Consider the following 21,288-nt stretch of genomic DNA (forward strand, 5'->3'; position numbering starts at 1 on the left):
GCCCCGCATACCTCAACCCTCCCTCACTAGATTTGACAGATTCTGATTTTATTCTAGCATCAGCTACCTTAATGCCACTCAGCATACGAACAGAAGCGCTAGCACGGGCCACATTTAGGTACCTAAGACGTGACAAAAGTTTTGTATCGTGGTCACTCACCCAGCCTCAAGAGTGAGCGCGACGGAGAACTTTTGTCACGTCTTAATATCGCCCCGTGGTAGCCCTTCAGGTCAAACTGAGACGAATATGCCATCCTTGACCTCCCGTCAGGGGGAACGGATCCGAACTCCTACTGTGCCTAACGTCCTGTGTAGTAATTCACGTGAGCAATTATAGTTTATAATTATGGTGAAAATCGAAGCATCATTTTATTTTTGTAATATCCCAAAAAAAACGAAAAGATTATTCAAAATTACAATGAATCTCTGATACCTTCCGCTTACTTTAGGCATAGACTAATCTATAGGTTTTGTGTTTTGTAGCACCTTGTAAATTGTAAGTAAGTATACTTACTTACTTAAATCTGTTAACAACATGACTTTTTATAGCTCATCTGTAAGTAGGTATATTTAGTTGCTAGTCCGCTATTCTACATTGGCCCGCGTAGCGGACGCTAGTGGTTGGAGCCAGACAGTTTAATAAACACTTGTGGTTGTACGCTGCCGCTGTACGGTATAGCTGCTGCGTCCACCACAGCCCCGCAGTGACCGAAGTGTAGGAAGGTCAGGTCGGCTGACTTGCTCTGGGCGCACTCGAGCAAACAATCGTTGCTGTAGGTGTGGCCGTCGGAGCCGCACACGGGCATGAAGACTAAGGGGCAGGGGCATGGCGGCCAGCAGTGAGCCGCGGCTGCCAGCAGGAGGACTGCGCCTGCTGGAGAGACATAAAGGTTTCTTTTATTCATAGCAAAATATAAAATTATTTCATCAACGTCAATAGTTAAATTATTTAATCATACCTGTCCAGTCTCAAAAAATCTAAACTGCAAATATACTGCCTACTTATGAGGTAGATAAGTAGGTACTATAGGTACCTATCGATCATCTAGATTTTAGAACTTCCGGGGACATATTTATATACCTACCTACTTATTACATTCCGTAATATTACCTATAAGGCTGGTATCCATGCGAGAGAAAACTGTATGAATGACGATAAGTAGTTAGTATATAATATACCTATTGATGATATTTGAGATAATAAAGTATCGAACCATCCTGAAAATTTAATCTTATCCTGTCTTTTCATGGAAGCTAGGTAAAAAGATGTTCTAGTTAGTTCTACCTAACTCCAACACAAAAATCTAAATTTATGTCTATAATTTGAGTCTATGTAAGTACGCATATGTTGCCTCCAACATCTGCGCATGTGGTGCGTCTCCACAGACCATGGAGCACCTGATGGTGTGCCCTGGATGTCCCAACACCTGCACCCGGGAAGACCTCCTCAAGGCCAACCAGAGGCGTGGCGGTTCACTGGGCCGCGGAAGTGTGACAGTTGCCATCGACACAACAAGAAGAAAAAGAAGAAGATGTAAGTACGTAGGGTACCTATGCCTAAATTAATGAGCTGGATAACACAACATAGAAGCAACTGATATAAAAAGATATACTTACTTAAGTAAGTATAAAAAAAAACATTAAAAAAATACTAGGTATGTTAACTTACTTAATTGAAAAAACATTTCTTAAAAATCCTTAAAATGTAACTATGTGTAACAAACAACAGCTCAGGTTAGTTATCTTGCTTCGACTGATGCCGAATCTGTCCAGCAACACATTTTATACACGACCACAATCTGCTATCAGGCAGTCTATGGGTCAACAGGTGAATAGTGTACCTATGTATCGTGCATGGAAGTAATAAGTACTGCGTACCTAAGTGCTTATTACTTCCATGGTATAGTGTTTATTTATCCTCCTCCGAAACTCTGGCTGCCGGCTATCAACTTAACTAGTGTTGGGACTAGCATCAACGGCTTCAGGCAGAAAACAGCTTCTCTACTAAATAAGTACGATATAGGTAGTTACTGTAATATATACAGTGGCCCCCTCCCACCTCCCACATCCAGGGTAGCGCCGCGGCGGCGGGCACGGCGGCGGCTGCTGCAGAAAACCTCAAACGGCGCAAATACAACGGTCTGTCTGACAGCTACATATTTGTGCCGTTTGGGGTTGAGACCCTGGGGCCGTGGGGACTCGAAGCGCGACGATTAGTAAAAGAACTTTCGTCGCGCCTGGTCGAGGTATCAAGGGACCAGAGGGCTGGCAGCTATCTCAGCCAGCGCATCAGCCAGGCTATACAGAGAGGGAACGCTGCCAGCCTCCTCGGAACCATCCCGGGCGACGGCAGCGAACTAAAAGAAATATTCTACCTTTAATAAACTCCTGTTCATTAATATAGAATATTTCCAGGCCAGGATCTTATTATACCTACGTATTTTATATTATTATTTTTTTATTTGTAAAATATATAGGTAGTTTAGTAATAAGTAGTGTCTTCTTAATTGTTTGTTTGTAAAATATTGAATAATACTTTGTATCTTGATTTAACCCCCCTCAAAAATATAATTCTTGTACGGTGTAGAAACGTTACTGTAAAAATCATTTGAACACTCTTAATAGAATCTGAGATCTAATAATATCTAAGTAAGTAAGTATATGTAGACCTGCTTAGTTAACTAAAATATTTTTTTTGATGAATGACGATTTCTCAGGAGTAAATTGAAAAAGGCTATCCCAGCTCTTTGATTTCGTCAATAAATCCTTATCCTAATCCTGAATAATATTATAAATACGAAAGTAACAGTGTCTGTCTGTTTGTTACTCTTTCACACCAAAAATGTAATAGTGAACGGATTTTAAAGAAAATTTGTAAATATACAGATGGTCTAGACCATTGGTACTCAACCTTTTTTATATAAGGGCCACAAACACGTTTAAGTCATGGTGTCGCGGGCCGCAAGCAAACTTTTTTTTAACAATATCAATGTAAACTATTGAATAGTAATATTAAAAAACACATGCATAAATACTACTCTGTGTAAAAAGTATCGGGATTATATCCATAAAACAAAAAATGTATATTCTCTATTATCTCTCATGGCACGCGGGCCACTGATGAAGGCCCGGCGGGCCACATGCGGCCCGCGGGCCGCAGTTTGAGTATAGCTGCTAGACCCTGAGAAAGAACGTATAGGCTACTTTTGTCGCGGTATTCACACGGGATTTTTTTTGAGGCGAAGCGAAGCTATCGGGAACACCTAGTTACTTATTTGAAGCGGACATTTTGGCGCATATTTTCAACACAGAATAAAATATACTTATTATTAATAACTAACAAATACCGGTTAGGTTTATATTCTTAAAAGTATACTCAATGGTTTAGAACCAGTAATTCTCTAGACTATATTAAGTAGCTTTTTGTCGGGTTTAACACAGTACTATTTTTAGTATTTGTTTTATAATAAGAGGGTATATGTTTTAGTAAATTACAGTTGAAAAATAGAGTTGTTGTCCAGACTACTGCAAACTTCCATACATCACAATATCTTTTCACATTTACTACATGCGCTGCTGTTCTTGCTTATTGTAATACATAATTATGATCCTTTAGATTAGTAATAGCTGGTTTGGTTTTAATAAATTTTGTATAAAGATGATGATTTAGAATCTATAACACCAAACTGTATCCCAGATGTACTGGCAACGTCGTTTTTTTCGCTCGGCCGCATTTATAATTTTACCTTACCGGTATGTTGTATATTATATGGAGTGACTTAATCACATGGCGTTTTTAGTTAGGTATATACCATTCGATTCTCCTTGAAATAGGGTTTCTAACAATCCATGAAATTTCAATTTCTACTTCAGCTTTGAATGCGTAATAGGCGGAGATAAAAAAAAACGCACTTGTTTTTTAATACTTTCAACTTTTTTTTCATTGGTGGTATTTTTTAGTGTTTTTTTTTCGATAGACCGATAGATTTCATCTACAGCTCACGATTAAAATCAATATAAATACTTTAGCATATCTGAGTCAAAAGTAACACTAATTTAATTACAAATCTGGGTTTTCAGCAAAATGATCTCAAATTGGCGGGAAACCTTAAAAATGCCATACTGTTTTTACTTATTTATATCTGTTCTTTGGAATCTCAGCTCTCCAGTGGTATTAATTAAATTAAGATAGGTACTTACGATATTTCAAAAGATATAACGAAAACGGTGATGCCCATTTTTTTGGGGGTAAGTACAACTTTCTAAGATACATCCTCTTACCAAAACCATAGACGTTCATCGTATTCACGTCAAAACGAAGTTTAAGCAGAGATTTCAAATTTATTAGAGGCAGAAATGAATAATTTTTGGTGGAGGTTTAAATACAAACCGATATAAAGCTCTTTCCATTTCCAGCACAGAGCATTCGAGCGACTGTTCCCTCCGAGCAACTATACCCTCCCTGACCCTACTGATAATAATTATAATTATGTTTGCCGAGAAATTGGGAAATAACACGTGCACGTCAAAGCGTGAAAAAGTACTCCGTCGCGCTCGCTCTCGATTTTTTATACATACTTATAGTTATTTATAACATAGTATGGACGGTGAAAGAAGTTGGATAAAGGATGGAAACGTACCTGGCAGGGACGATTGTGGCTAGCGACAAGTGTGTTTGACCTCTTCGGTTTGCACCCGTTCCCGTCCATCAGTACCAATACCTATCTGTACTAATACTAATGCATGTTGTTGTTGTTCCTATGGCACCCCAGAGGTGCAGAGGGTCTCCACTAACGTCCGCCACTTCCGCCTATCTTCGGCTGTACTTTTGGCCTCGCTCCAGCTTAGTCCAGCGGCTCACAACTCGTTTTCGACGCTTCGGCGCCATTTTTGGACAGGGCGTCCGCGGGAGCGCTTGCCATTTGGTGGTCTCCAGTCAAAAGCTACATTTGCGGCATTCGTAGCTCCTCTTCGTACAGTGTGCCCAATCCATCTCCACTTTCGTTTCGCAATTTCCTTGCCGATGGGAGATTGTCGGCACAGCTTCCACAGATCTTCGTTACGTATTGTCTTCGGCCAGAAAACGCGCAGGATCGACCTGAGGGACTTATTGACGAACACTTGCAGTTTGTTCGTCAATGCATGTGGTGTCTACTTTTAATTAGCCTATGTAATTAGTTTTAATCTGTAAACGTAAGTTATATATAAGGCATGTTATGTTACACTCGCTGTAAGAAGACCTAATAAATAAAATTAATTAATTAATTAATGACCTTATGAGCTTTTGGCCTTAACATAGTAGTACAATTCCCCATCTTCAGTATTTAAGGTACTTCCCATCCCATTAATGTAGCTCGCCGTGTATATGTCGCAGGCATCTGGTTTAATCTCCTGTTTGATTGAACCGCTAGCCCATTCATTGGATGACGCTATTCAGTAGTTGTATGACTAGGCCGAACGTTGATTCTACAAGCGTCACAAAACGTCCAACTAGTTAGCGGACTTAAAATCAGTCAGGTGGTGAATAAAACAAATATGGCGTCTAACAGCGAACAACTGACACAAAAAACCGACTTCAAAAAACCACTAAAATGTAAGAAATAATTTAAGGTTTACACAAATTCTACTCGTATGAGACAGTACAAATATACCTAAGCAGGAACTGTTCTTTTTTGATGTTGGTGCGGTGACAAAGTAATCTGAAGAAATATGGCACCAACTTCAAAAAAGAACAGTTCCTGCTTAGGTATATTTGTACTGTCTCATACGAGTAGAATTTGTGTAAACCTTAAATTATTTCTTACATTTTAGTGGTTTTTTGAAGTCGGTTTTTTAATTTTTTTAATTATTATTTTATTTAATAGTTTTTAGTTTATTTGTAATAATTTTCAATCAAAAGTAAGGTGCAAATGATACCAATACGAAATGTCCTACTAATCAATACGAATCATTCAAGCCTAAACACGAAGTAGTTGCTATATACCGTTGAGGAGTTCCCCTGACTGCCTTCCGTTTCCATCATCAGATCAGCTCAAGGTCACCATCATATTTTTTTGTTATAAGAACTATATTTACGTTCTTAATTTCATTAGAATCGGTTAATATGTGCCCAAAATTGAAATTCATACCCTGTTTTTACCCCTTTACCCACCCTTGGGGGTGAGATAAAATTCTGAAAAAAAAATGGGACCACCTGGAAGCACAACCCAATACAACAAAAAAAGAATTTTCAAAATCGGTTCATAAACGGCGGAGTAATCGGTGAACATACATAAAAAAAAATAAAAAAAAAAAAAAAAAAAAGATCCCGACGAATTGAGAACCTCCTCCTTTTTTTGAAGTCGGTTAAAAAGCACTTGTATTGTTATTTTTTGCAAATAAATTAGCTTTAAAGTGCGTTATTTATGTTAAAATAGTGTGACAACATGGATTTACCTATTATTACACCGCCGGCGGATAGTTTCAAAGAAAAAAATGTGCTGAGCTGCTGAAACTGGATAATTATGAACAACAATATCAAGGTTTGTTTATTGTTATTGTTTAGTTGATTTGTGAGATGAGAGCTTTGTAAAATAGTCTTTTTGTTGACTCTTGTCTGGTCATGTTCATCCTAACCAGACATTACAAAGTTGCTATACTATATCCCATTTAACGACTTCGCTGAATAACGTTCAGTCAAGACGTTGGACGTTACAGTCAACCACTTGACGAGTTGTTCTTTAGTCATTCAACTGAGTAGCGTCATCCAATGAACGGGCTAGCGGTTCAATCAAACAGGAGATTAAACCAGATGCCTGCGACATATATATATATATATATATATAAACTTAATGTATCCTCCTAGCCGTATTCGGCCATAGGGCGACCGCGTTCAAACTCCGTGTTTTATAATTTTATAGTTGCTGAGGATTCCGCTGGTGTGCCCTCAAGTGACTTATATAGCCAATCTTTACATTACATTATCCATGACTTGAAACATATTTGATGGACATTACCTGACACTTTCCAAGATTCAAAATGGCTAACTTGTAAGTGTTGTATTAATAAAAAATATAGTACCTAAGTACCTAGTTAGGCTGAACTGAAGTCAGGAAATATGAAAAACTTGTGCGACTATCGTGATACTTTAAGGATAATAGTTATGTATACGTGACGGGCCTTTTGTAATAATACTTACTTACTTACTCCACTGGCTCAGCGACCCGAAGTGGATCTTGGCCTCAGACACAAGAAGTCGCCATTGGTCTCTATCCTGCGCAGTCGCTCTCCAGTCGCCTGCCTGTAGTTGGCGCAGGTCCTTGCCAACTTCATCTCTCCAGCGATATTTGGGACGGCCAACTGGCCTACGACCGCTTGGTACTCCAAGGTAGGCCCTCTTGGCAGCGCGATCCTCCCCCATCCTTTGCACATGACCAAGCCAACGGAGTCGCTGGGATTTAATTTGACCAATGATGTTTGGCTCGGAAATCAGGTCTTCGATTTCCTGGTTCTTCCGTACTCTCCAGCTACCATCTTCCCTCCTAGTTGGTCCGAGTATTTTCCTCATCACCTTTCTTTCCGCAACCAGAAGTTTATTCTCTTCCTTGAGAGTGAGTGTCCAAGCCTCAGAGCCATACATCAAGATCGGCCGGATTACGGTTTTATAAATTCGGATCTTGGTTTTCCTGCTGAGAAGCTTTGACACTAGCACTTTATGAAGAGCAGCGCTGCATCGGAGGGCGTTTTGTACTCGGATGTCGATCTCCTGCTCCCTTGTGTTTGTGTCAGTGATCGTACAACCTAAGTATTTGAATTTGGCCACTCCCTTATAGGCTAGAGCTTCCTCTTCGAGTATTTTGGCAGCCTCTTGGACCTCGCGTTCGCGTTTTTTTGTAATAATAAATAATAAATTTGAAGATATTTTAATTAAAAAAAAGTAAAAAATTTATGTTTGGTGTAAAGTTATATTAGAAACAAAAGAACTGTCTATATAAAAAAAACATATATTTGAAATAGTATAGCACACGCTACTGAATTTTCGCCTAATTAATTAAAATTGAATAAAAATATTTTACCTTAAACCGTAAATAGGTGAAGTAAAACCATGGTAAGTAAGTAAATACTCGCAGTAAATGTATATATTTAAGTAAGTAAATAGATCCGTACATTCTTAATAACAATGCATCTCACAGCCAGCATTACCTATTCATTCCACTGGGACTTATCTTCTCATCTCCCACCCCCCAATTAGTTGTCCCTTTACGGCCTGTCCTTGTCGATGCAGTTCCTCGGGTGGACCTCTTGTAAATTGGGATCCTTCTTCTCCGACTGGGCACACTCCAGAAGGCACGGGTTGCCGTACCACCTGGTGTCACTCCCGCACACGGGATTCCGCTCCCTGGTGCAGTAGCACGGGTGGCGCCGCTTGCACGGGCCCGCGTGGCGGACGCTGGTGGTTGGAGACAAGCAGTTCAACAAACACTCGTTGGAGTACGTGTGTCCGTTGTCTCCACACACGGGCTGTTTGATCTTCGGGCATCTGCACAGTCGCGGGGACTCGGCCACTTGCACGCCGCTGGGTATAGCTGCTCGGGTATCCAGCACAGCCTCGCAGCGACCGTCATGTAGGACGAACAGGTCGGCTGACCTGCTCTGGGCGCAGTCGAACATACACTGGTTGCCGTAGGTGCGGCCGTCGGAGCCGCACACGGGCTGCAGCAGTTTGTTGCAGGAACACACGTGGTCCCTTTCGCACGGGCCCGTGTGGCGGACACTGGCCGACGGCGCCTGGCAGTTCAACAAACACTCGTTGGTGTACGTTTGTCCGTTGTCTCCACACACCGGCTTGGCGGTCCTGGGGCAGTTGCACGGTAGCGGGCGGGGATCAGCCACTTGCACGCCGCCGGCTCTAGCTGCTGCGTTCAGCACAGCCTCGCAGTGACCGTCGTGTAGGACGGTCAGGTCGGCGGACTTGCTCTGGGCGCAGTTGAACTCGCACTGGTTGCCGTAGGTGCGGCCGTCGGAGCCGCACAGGGGCTGCAGCACGTAGTTGCAGACACACTCGTGGCCCCGGTCGCACGGGCCCGCGTGGCGGACGCTGGTGGTTGGAGACAAGCAGTTCAACAAACACTCGTTGGAGTACGTGTGTCCGTTGTCTCCACACACGGGCTGGTGGATTTTGGGGCAGGCGCAAGGAGGCCAGGAGTGCGCCGCCGCTGCCAGCAGGAGGACTGCGCCTGCTGGAGAGACATAAAGGTTTTTTTTATTCATAGCAAAATATAAAATTATTTCATCAACGTCAAATAAAAACTCTAATAACAAGATTAAAACCGTATGGAATATCATTAATACTGAAACCGGGAAGAATAAACCACGTGATTTAAATTTTGAACTTAAAATTAATGATAAAATTGTTTCATCTAGTGAAGAAGTGGCTTCCGTCTTTGAAGATTTTTTTCGTAGTATACCGATAGCTACAACTGAGAACCTTGATTCATCTTGCGCTGAAGCTGAACGTTTGCTAAGAGGGAATGCACCGCCTTGCGATCTCGACTTTCAATTTCATGGTATAAATACACAGACCATAATTACCACTTATAAAGAATTAAATTTAAAAATGACAGAAGATTTATGGGGCATGTCCGTTAAAGTTATTAGTCATGTTATTGATATCCTAGCACCCCACTTATGGCTAATCTTTTTAACAGATGCATTGAGGTCGGTGTATTCCCCGATTTGATGAAACTTAGTAAACTAATACCGCTTTTTAAATCTGGTGAGAAAAATGATCCCAATAATTTTAGGCCTGTATCAGTTTTGCCAGTACTGAGTAAAATATTTGAAAAAATTATGCTGCATCAAATGCTTTCGCACTTTAGTATTCACGGCCTTCTCCATAACCAAAAGTTCGGTTTCACCAAAGGTCGATCTACAACTGACGTTCACTGGAGTGCGTTCGGCTGGCTGTCCTGTCAGTATGGGTGTTCCCCAAGGCTCGATTTTAGGACCATTCTTGTTTCTTGTATATGTTAACGATTTACCGTTTTTGGTAGATAAATTATGTGAGATAGTACTGTTTGCTGATGATACTTCACTTATATTTAAGTTGAAGCGACAAGAAGTCAATTTTGACAATGCAAACAGTACTCTTTCCATAGTTGCTAATTGGTTCACTGTAAATAATTTAGCTCTTAACTCCAAGAAAACAAAATGTATTAAATTCACTTTGAAATGAAATGAAATAGTTTACTTGCCTAATGTAAGACAAGTAGGGACATATTTGACATTGAATAACAATAAGCTAGAGTTAGTAAATGAAACGGTATTCCTGGGTATTACAATTGACTCAAAGTTGCATTGGGGACCTCATATTGAGAGGATAGCCGGTAGATTGAGTTCTGCAGCTTATGCGGTTAGAACCATAAGACAGTTAACAGATGTAGATACAGCCAGGCTTGTGTATTTTAGTTATTTTCATAGTGTTATTTCTTACGGAATTCTATTGTGGGGACGAGCGGCTGACATTAATCGAATCTTTGTTCTGCAAAAACGAGCAATTCGAGCCATATATGTATTAGGGTCTAGAATTTCATTAAGAGATACGTTTAAGGAAATAGGTATACTAACTGTTCCATGCCAATATATCTATGAAAATATTATGTATGTTCGTAAAAACTTAAATTCATTTAGTAAAGTAGGAGCCACTCACGGTATTGAGACCAGAAACAAAAATAAGTTGCTTTTCCCCACACTCAGACTTTCGAAAACAAACGGGTTCCGCTCATCTCGCATAATCTTTATTGACCAAAACTCATTTCGCATAACTCGTATGGTCTAAACTTTTTTGGCCGAACCATCACTTTGCCAAGACTTATGTGGCATAAGGCTCGTTTCGTCTAAAACTCTTTAGGCACAATCTTTAAACACCTAAGTTTCGTTTGCTCAAATTTATGTTCGTCTATAACTATGTATAATCTTGTTTCTCGTAATTTTATCTTAATAAATAATATATGAAGTATGTAGTAAATGTACAAATTGTGGTATTTTTCTCCTACATCCCGAAAATCACGATATTGTATGTGTTGGAATTGTAAACGAAAAGCCATAGTCAAGAAAAAGGAAAATACCACGTACTCTATGTGTTGGCCGTCATCTCTTACTTCATGTGTATCACTGTGTATCGATTTATATGAGACTATTAAATCGAGGCTAATCTTGATAAACTAGTGGCTTTTAATAAAAACCCAATAGGTTATGGGCCCAGGACAGCTTGGCGCGTGTCCTACAATAAATATTTTTGGAAAATACTACCACGAAAAATTCTAATTAAAAGGCCGGTTGTCAAACAGTTTTACAAATACAAACAGCAATAATGGCGAGTTCTAGTTCAATTGGTCTCCCTGTAGAGAAACTAAAAGGGATGGAAGACTACAACCAGTGGAAATTTATGCTGAAAATGCTCCTCATGCACGAGGATCTTCATGACTGTATCGAAGGTGAGGACAGTTGTAAGGATGAGAGGAAGAAGCAAAAGGCGATGGCAAAAATATGTCTGTCAGTAGGTCCGTCTGCGTTGCAATATGTACGCAATGCAAAGACGCCTTATGAGGCCTGGAGCAACCTCCAGCGTGCATATGAGGACAAGGGGCTGTGTAGAAGACTCGGGCTATTGAGGTCGCTGTTTGGTGTGAAGTTACAGGACAGAGATGGTATGCAGAGCTACCTATCATATATTACGGAGCTCGGGCAGCAGCTGTCGGATATAGGCTCAGCAATAGAGGATGAGTTCCTTGGAATAATCATGCTGAGCGGGCTATCTGCGGACTTCGACCCACTAATTATGGCGCTGGAGAACTCCAGTACGAAGCTGACAAGCGAGACAGTCAGGAGTAAACTTCTGCAGGAGCAACATCGGCGCGATGTCAAGGAAGGAGAAATGAATGCACTGGCGGTAAAGAGACCTTGGACAGTGAGGTCCCAACAAACATTTTACCCTCAGTTACAGCTATTTTTATAACTTTAACCTGTATAACTGTGTTATAATTATCTCAGTTCTAACATTTAGGGTTTAGGGCAGGCCGTTCGACCAATGACATGATATTTACCCTTCGGCAACTTCAAGAAAAGAGTCGCGAACATTGTCTCCCTCTTTACATGGCCTTTGTCGACCTCAACAAGGCATTTGACACTGTGAGTAGAGAGGGGCTGTACGAAGTGCTGAGTAAGATTGGATGCCCTCCAAAACTTCTATCCATCATCAGGTCCTTCCACGATACCATGAATGGGTCAGTAATATTTGATGGTGAAAAATCTGAACCTTTCGCCGTTAACCGTGGAGTCAGACAAGGCTGCGTGCTAGCACCTACCCTCTTCGGGATCTTCTTCTCTGCACTGCTTCTGACTGCTTTTGAAAACTGCGACGTCGGAGTACATCTGCATACAAGAAAGGACGGAAGGCTATTCAACATCAGTCTCCTAAAGTCAAAACGAAAGCGTCAAGATTTGATTGCTAGAGAACTCCTTTATGCAGATGATGCTGCACTAGTTGCTAACTCGGAAAGCGAACTCCAGGAATTAGTGACGAGATTCGGCAATGCATGTCATATGTTCTCTATGAGTGTCAACACCAAGAAGACTGTAATCATGGTGCAGGGCGTTGACCAGCCTCCAAAAATTTCACTCGACGGTGCTGTCCTAGAAGTTGTGGATCATTTTTGCTACCTTGGCTCAACCACCACGTCCTCGCTATCAAACGACAGAGAAATAGATACTCGGATTGGCAAAGCGTCAACTACTTTTGGAAGGCTCTTTGCACGCGTTTGGAGAAACCGAAAGCTAACTACGAACACCAAAGTCCTCGTATACCAGACCTGCGTCCTGAGTATATTGTTGTACGCTTCGGAAACGTGGACTTCATATGCGAAACAAGAACGCAAACTTAACGCCTTTCATATGCGATGCCTGAGGACTATTCTTGGAGTCACATGGAAGGACAAAATGAGCAACGAGGCAGTTCTCACAATGACACATTGCTGCAGCATAACTGCCATGCTAAAGCAGAGAAGGCTTCGTTGGCTTGGTCACGTTCATCGGATGGCCCCTGAGAGACTGCCACGCCAAGTCATGTTGAGTGAAATAGCTGATGTAAAGAGACCTGTTGGGCGCCCAATTCTCAGATTTAAGGATGCTTGCAAGCGGGACATGAACAGCTTCGGTATTCAGATAGACGGTTGGGAAGAACGCGCTGACATGAGACCTGAGTGGCGCCATGACGTTAAAGTTGGAATGTCAAAACACGACGAAGACTGGCTAGATAATCTTAAGCAGAAAAAACTTCGTCGTGATCTACCACCTCCCATACATTCATGTTTTGTTTGCGATCGATGCGGAAAGAAATGCCGTGCCGCTATAGGCTTGTACAGCCATCAACGGCGATGCGGCAACCCATAAACCTACGAGTGCTGCAACTACCATCTACAACAGATGCTGTGGCCAATGATGAGTTCTAACATAAAGCGATAAAGATGAGTTAACAAATGAAATTAGTGTTAACAGCAGGTTTAAGTGTTAAAATGGTATTAGTCAAAGCAATTATAATTAAGATGTTATAGGTTTAAACTGTTTCTAGAACCTAAAGCTATACAAGAGTGCTCACTGACACCTGGTAACACTTATGGTTGTTAAGTGGTTTCCTTTAATACTCATATAAATCTTTAGGTGTCATATTGAATTTAGGCTGCAGGAATTGGTTATAAAAGAGATTTTGCCAAGAGTGCAGTAAGACAAGATTCATACAGTGTTGGAAAACTCAACAATGCAGTTTTAATCTTTAAGGTTAACGTAACTTACGCTTATTGCGTTAGGCAAGTAGACTGTAAAAGTAACGGTGTTAAGCAAGACTGTGCGGATCGACTAAGACTGCATAATACCCTTGGCTAAGGGTGTTCTATTTCAAAAAGTGTAATAGATGACTTAGGTGAGTCTATTTGTCTTAAATTTAAGTTCGCCATTTGCATTGGCGACCTAACCTATAAATTGCTGGGATAAACAATATTTTGCTTTAAAATACTTACTTATTTATGTGAATTTTGTCATTCCAGTCATGCCAATCGATTTATGAAACTAATGAACATACAGCAAGGATACAAAAAAATACAAAATTGAGTCGTCTATTTTTTATTTACTTATGTTTCATTTGAAATCCTTAATAAATTCGGAGCGCATTAAAATTGAGGTGGGAAATATGGTATACATTACAGTAAAATTACAATGGCATATTATTTTCAATTCACAAAACATGTTAAGTCAAGGTAATATATTATATTTACTGTTATTTAGTAATGATCAATACTGTCACTCTAATACTGTCGCGTTTGATTGCTGTTGACACTATTATTTTCAAAGACATACAACTTGTATGGTAAAAGTGTATTCGAAAAACGGTAACATACTCACTTAACCCTTTTTTACCAAACAAATAAGAGTCAGGGAGTCAAATAAACATTCTACAACTACAACTATACCGGTAAAAGTTCTAGCTGAGAGTGATTAAACGCTCTTCTATAGTAACTTTAGCACATCAATGACACCGTAGTACAGGCTTTCTATAACTTAAACACTTCAATGACACCGTTTTACAGGCTTTCTAAAGCCTTTACTCTCAAAATCGTGGGCCTCTTTCGTGGTTATAAGTGAGTTAGAGCACTCTCCTACACTCTTATACAGCTATGTCTTAACACTTTAATTTTCGAATGGAACCATTATACAAGTTATATGAGAGTTTTTTTAACGCTACTGTGTTAGTTGGGGTGCTTTCGTTGTAAGAAGCCCGGTCACGTGAAGAAGGACTGCCCCAATGATGAAGTCATCGAGCCTAAGGCGGGAGGAAGACGAAGTAGTGGAAAGGAAAACTCGCTTGATTTTGAAGATGCTGATACGGATGGGTATGCTGGGTTTACAGCGGTTACAGAAGACGAAGATATACCGAAGACAATAGAAGAGGCTCTGGGTGGCTACTGACGGCCTTGTCGGTGAAAGTTCAGAACGACGTATGGTACATCGACTCAGGGGCGACTCATCACATGTGCAATAACAAGCAAATTATGCAAGAACTGCAATGCAGCAAGAAGCTGGAAGTAAATGTTGCTAATGGAGAGAAGTTACTAACTGAGGGTATCGGCAAAGTAAAAGTATTATTAAAGACTGGTTTGAAGACTGTAAGTGAAGTCCACTATATTCCTAAACTATCAGCAAATCTACTTTCTGTTAGTGAGTTAAATAGAAAAGGGTTTAGTGTAGTTTTTGATAAGAATTTATGTAAAATAATTGATGAAGGTGAAGTTATTGCCACTGGTACTGGTGTTAATGGGGTTTATGAGCTTGATGTAGTTAAGTCAGGGATTGCCATGAACTCAGCATGTGAGGGGTTGGCGACTGAACAGTCTAGCGAGGTTCTGGAGATGCCTGCACTAGTTTCTGAGCAGGGCATTAAGAAGGAGTTGGTGACTGGAGAGTCTAGCAAGGTTCCGGAGGTGTCTGCGCTGGTGTCTGCGCAGGGCATTGATCACGAGTTGTGGCATAAGCGACTTGGGCACCTGAATGCCAGGAGTATGAAGCTAATGAAAAATGGGCTGGCCACAGGTATGGATTATCCAAATACTACTTTTAATCCATGTGTAGCTTGTATAGAAGGTAAACAGGCCAGACTTCCATTCCCTAAGAAAAGTCATAGTAGGTCTAATGTCAAACTAGGGTTGGTACATACAGACGTATGTGGACCTATGCAGGTACCATCTTTTAGTGGGAAAAGGTACTTTGTTACGTTCATTGATGATTTCTCGAGGAAAACATTCATCTACTTCATGGATAGAAAGAGCGAGGTCTTTGAGAAATTTAAACTATTCAGAGCGCTTGTAGAAAATGAAACAGATAGAAAAATCAAAACCTTGAGAAGTGACAATGGTGGCGAGTACATGTCTAATCAATTTCAGGAGTATCTGAAGAGCAATGGGATAAAACATCAAACTACTGTCCCGCATTGTAGTCAACAGAATGGTGTGGCAGAGCGGACTAATCGCACCATAATGGATAAAGCCCGCTGCATGCTCCAGGAGGCTGGGTTGGAGAAACAGTACTGGGCGGAGGCGGCGAACACGGCTGCCGTACTCAAGAACTATACACCAACCAGAGCGGTCATGGGAACAACACCTGAAGAAAAATGGACATCCAAAAAGGTGAATGTAGCACACTTACGTGTATTTGGTTGTGTAGCATATGCCATTGATGAGAAAGCAAGGAAATTGGACCCTAGATGCAAAAGGTATATTTTTGTAGGGTACTGTGAGAATAGTAAAGGGTATAGACTGGTAGATCCTGCTTTTCCAAAGAAATGTATTAAAGCCAGGCACGTCACATTCATGGAAAGTATGTTTTTGGATAAAGTAGTGTCCAATGATGATAACAGTAAAGAGCATGATGATTTGTTAATTATAGATTCATCTGATAACTTAGATAGTATTACACAACCTGATCCAGCACAGTCGTCGACGGAAGCTTCTGAGACATCATTGTGTCAGCCAGAGGTCGTCGAGATGGATCAGTTGTTACCTGATGACACAGTGAATCCTCGGAGACAAACCATGTTCAGTCTGGATTCATCAGTAGAATCTGTAAATTCGGATAACCACTCTTCGGACCCTACATATATTCCAGGATGTTCAAGCATGGATTCGGAGGACTCGCTTGATTTTGAAGATGCTGATACGGATGGGTATGCTGGGTTTACAGCGGTTACAGAAGACGAAGATATACCGACGATATAAGACAATAGAAGAGGCTCTGGGTGGCTGCGAGTCTAAACATTGGAAGGAAGCTATACAAGACGAGTATAACTCTTTCATAGTTAATGAATGCTGGACACTGGTTGATCTGCCTTCAGGGCAAAAACCAGTAAAATGTAAATGGATATTCAGCAAAAAGAGAGACCTAAATGGAAAATTGTTAAAGTATAAAGCTCGTCTGGTGGCGAAGGGTTATACACAAAGATACGGAATTGACTACAATGAAACATTTGCACCTGTGGTTCGCTACTCAACAGTTAGAATACTGTTAGCATTAGCTGCTCAATATGATTTAGTTATAGAGCACCTAGATGTAAAAACTGCATTTTTACACGGGTTACTAACCGAAACTGTATATATGGAGCAACCTGAAGGTTTCATCCAAGGTGGAGGTCAAGATGAAAAGGTCAGGAAAGTATATAAGCTGAACAAAGCAATTTATGGCTTAAAACAGGCGGCGAAAGCATGGTATGAACGCATTAATGATGTTTTCATCAATAAATTGCAATTTAGTAGACTATCTTCTGAGCAATCGGTGTATATTCATAATACTGATGATGAAGTAATAATCGTAGCGCTGTATGTGGATGACATCATGATCTTTAGCTCCGAAAATTCTGAGAAAAAGAAAGTTATTAAGGAAGGGCTGATGAAAGAGTTCGTGATGCATGATTTGGGACCGGCTCATCAGGTTCTAGGTATGAAAATTGCTAGATTACCTGATGGAAGCTATACTTTGGATCAGTCCAGCTACATAAAGAAAGTTTTAGATAAACTGCATATGGCAGAATGCAAACCAGCTAAGACTCCTATGGAAGTTGGAATTCAACTTAAAAAGGAAGAGAATTCGGCATGTAAATATGATTATAGGAGCCTTATTGGGTGTTTAATGTACCTGTCAGTATGTTCCAGGCCGGATATTACTCATAGCATCAGCTATCTAAGCCAGTTCAATAACTGTTTTGGTGAAACTCACTGGAAAGCAGCGAAAAGGGTGCTGAGATATTTAAAAGGAACAATGCATTACAGTCTACTATTTCAAAAGGCTGACGATTTGAAAATTACTGGTTTTACAGATGCTGATTGGGGAGGAGATCAGATGGATCGTCGGTCATATACTGGGTATGTTTTTAGTCTTGGTAGTTCAGTTATTTCGTGGGAAAGCCGAAAGCAACGGACTGTAGCGCTTTCTAGTACTGAAGCTGAGTACATGGCGGTCTCTGACTCCTGCAAGGAGGCTCTGTTCTTGCAAACATTTCTTAAAGAATGTACTGGTATTGTGTACAAAATAGATTTGTTTAACGATAATCAATCAGCACAGAAAATCTGTAAGAATGTTGTAACACACTCGCGTACCAAACATATAGATATAAGGCACCATTATGTTAAAGAGTTGATAAGTAAGAAGGTCATTGATTTAAGTTACCTTCCTACTGAGGAAATGTTGGCGGACGTGTTAACGAAGCCATTAACTTCAGAGAAGCATTATAAGATTGTGTCTAAACTACTTAAAACTGATTAACTTGTTTTCATATATGTTTTTTTTTGTGATATTGTTTATTAGTACTCCGTTAGTCAGTGCTAAAGTTATGTTTTAGTTTTATATACCTATATAAGTTATGATATTTTGTTTGAGGCCTAGAATTGTGCTAATTTTCTTTTGCCTATTGATATGATTTTTGTTTAAGGCCTAGTGTTGGAATTGTAAACGAAAAGCCATAGTCAAGAAAAAGGAAAATACCACGTACTCTATGTGTTGGCCGTCATCTCTTACTTCATGTGTATCACTGTGTATCGATTTATATGAGACTATTAAATCGAGGCTAATCTTGATAAACTAGTGGCTTTTAATAAAAACCCAATAGTATGATCAAAAAATCGAAAGTTAACGACAAATATAATTATTACAAACCCCATGAGATCGAAACCTAAAAATAGGTGCGACGACGAGCAAAGCGAGGGGGAGCGTGTTAGGTGCACATGTTCATCAAAACCAAAGCGGAGCGCAGCGAAGCGGAGCGGAGCGTTTTCCAAACAGCGGAATCAATACAAGGCACCAGTTTGCGCTATGTAGGGAGACGCTCCGTCAAAGTTAAAGCCAAACGAATATTATTACTTTGTATAAACCTAATAAACCTATGCCATAGCATTATTAGGCTATTCAAGATTTGGCCATACCATTATTAGGCTAAACAATGTTATGCGAAATAACTTTTTACTAAACGAGATTTATGCCATACGATTTTCGGCGTAACGAGACTTTGACCAAACGTTACTATGCAATACGAGATTAGGCAAATAAATCTTATGCCAAAAAAGGTAGAACCAAAACGGGTTCCGCTCATCTGGCATAATCTTTATTGACCAAAACTCATTTCGCATAACTCGTATGGTCTAAACTTTTTTGGCCGAACCATCACTTTGCCAAGACTTATGTGGCATAAGGCTCGTTTCGTCTAAAACTCTTTAGGCACAATCTTTAAACACCTAAGTTTCGTTTGCTCAAATTTATGTTCGTCTATAACCTATGTATAATCTTGTTTCTCCTAATGTTATCTTAATAAATAATATATTAAGTATGTAGTAAATGTACAAATTGTGGTATTTTTCTCCTACATCCCAAAAATCACGATATTGTATGATCAAAAAATCGAAAGTTAACGACCAATATAATTATTACAAACCCCATGAGATCGACACCTAAAAATAGGTGCGACGACGAGCAAAGCGAGGAGGAGCGTGTTAGGTGCACATGTTCATCAAAACCAAAGCGGAGCGCAGCGAAGCGGAGCGGAGCGTTTTCCAAACAGCGGAAACAATACAAGGCACCAGTTTGCGCTATGTAGGGAGACGCTCCGTCAAAGTTAAAGCCAAACGAATATTATTACTTTATATAAACCTATGCCATAGCATTATTAGGCTATTCAAGATTTGGCCATACCATTATTAGGCTAAACAATGTTATGCGAAATAACTTTTTACTAAACGAGATTTATGCCATACGATTTTCGGCGTAACGAGACTTTGACCAAACGTTACTATGCAATACGAGATTAGGCAAAAAAATCTTATGCCAAAAAAGGTAGAACCGACAAAAACGCGTGGTCTTGTCCACCTCAGCTAAGGCTATTGAAAAAATGAAATTGATATAGGTACTTAAGTAAAATTGTAGGTACTAGATATAAGTAAAAATTGTAATAGATATATAAGGAAAAAGTTGAAAAGATGCTCGAGGAGTTTCTTTCGCCATTTCTTTCCTTCTCAATGACGGGGCCTTTGTGAAATGGTGGTAGATGACTATCGACAAATAATTGTAAAATATTACGTCGATTAAACCATTTGAATTTGAATTTGAATTCAATAGTTTAATTATTTAATCATACCTGTCCAGTCTCAAAAAATCTAAACTGCAAATATACTGCCTACTTATGAGGTAGATAAGTAGGTACTATAGGTACCTATCGATCATCTAGATTTTAGAACTTCCGGGGATATATTTATATACCTACCTACTTATTACATTCCGTAATATTACCTATCAGGCTGGTATCCATGCGAGAGAAAACTGTATGAATGACGATAAGTAGTTAGTATTCATTGATGTTATCTCGAATAATATACCTATTGATGATATTGAGATAATTAAGTATCGAACCATCCTGAAAATTTAATCATATCCTGTCTTTTCATGGAAGCTACGTAAAAAGATGCCCTAGTTACCTAACCCAACACCAAAATCTAAATTTAAGTCTATAATTTGAGTCTATGTAAGTACGTAGGGAACCTATGCCTAAATGAATGAGCTGGATAACACAACACAGAAGCATCTAATAAAAAGATATACTTAAGTAAGTATAAAAAAAACATTATAAAAATCCTAGGTATGTTAACTTACCTAATTGGAAAAACATTTCTTGAAAATGCTTAAAATGTAACTATGTGTAACAAACAACAGCTCGGGTTAGTTATCTTACTTGGACTGATGCTCGAATCTGTCCAGCAACACATTTTATATACGACCACAATCTGCTATCATAATCAGTCAGTGTATGGGTCAACAGGTGAATAGTGTACCTATGTATAGTGCATGGAACTAAAAGTACTACGTACCTAAGTACTTATTACTTCCATGGTATACTTAGCTTTTATTTATCATCGTCCGAAACTCTGGCTGCCGGCTATCAACTTAACAAGTGTTGGGACTAGCATGAACGGCTTCAGGCAGAAAACAGCTTCTCTACTAACTACTAGTTACTGTAAAAATCATTTGAACTCTTTTTATAATCCGAGAGCTAATAATAAGTATATACTTACCTACTTAGTTAACTAAAATATTTTTTGCTGAATGGTGATATCTCAGGAGTAAATTGAAAAAGTCTATCCCAGCTCTTTGATTTTGTCCATAAATCCTAATCCTAACTAATATTATAAATGCGAAAGTAACAGTGTCTGTCTGTCTGTCTGTTACTCT

At 39.8% G+C, this 21,288-nt stretch overlaps 1 protein-coding gene across 1 annotated transcript; it reads right to left on the bottom strand.

The window, feature by feature from the left end:
* Nucleotides 1-344: 344 nt before the first annotated feature.
* LOC105383009 (serine protease inhibitor dipetalogastin-like) lies at nt 345-20,882 on the bottom strand. The gene is made up of 3 exons (XM_038117070.2): nt 20,713-20,882; nt 8,241-9,218; nt 345-871 (listed from the first exon to the last, which is right to left on the bottom strand). Exons 1-3 carry the CDS (start codon nt 20,726-20,728, stop codon nt 615-617), a joined length of 1,251 nt encoding a protein of 416 aa, XP_037972998.2. The 5' UTR covers nt 20,729-20,882; the 3' UTR covers nt 345-614.
* Nucleotides 20,883-21,288: the final 406 nt, after the last annotated feature.

Source organism: Plutella xylostella, chromosome 3, assembly GCF_932276165.1.
Source record: "Plutella xylostella chromosome 3, ilPluXylo3.1, whole genome shotgun sequence".
Taxonomy (NCBI): Eukaryota; Metazoa; Arthropoda; class Insecta; order Lepidoptera; family Plutellidae; genus Plutella; species Plutella xylostella.

Excerpts from the sequence above, each read along its gene's own strand:
- LOC105383009 (XM_038117070.2), bottom strand. Across the intron at positions 872-8,240 it reads CATCGACAAGGACAGGCCGT|GCGCAGTCCTCCTGCTGGCA; the intron begins AAAGGGACAACT and ends TCTCTCCAGCAG.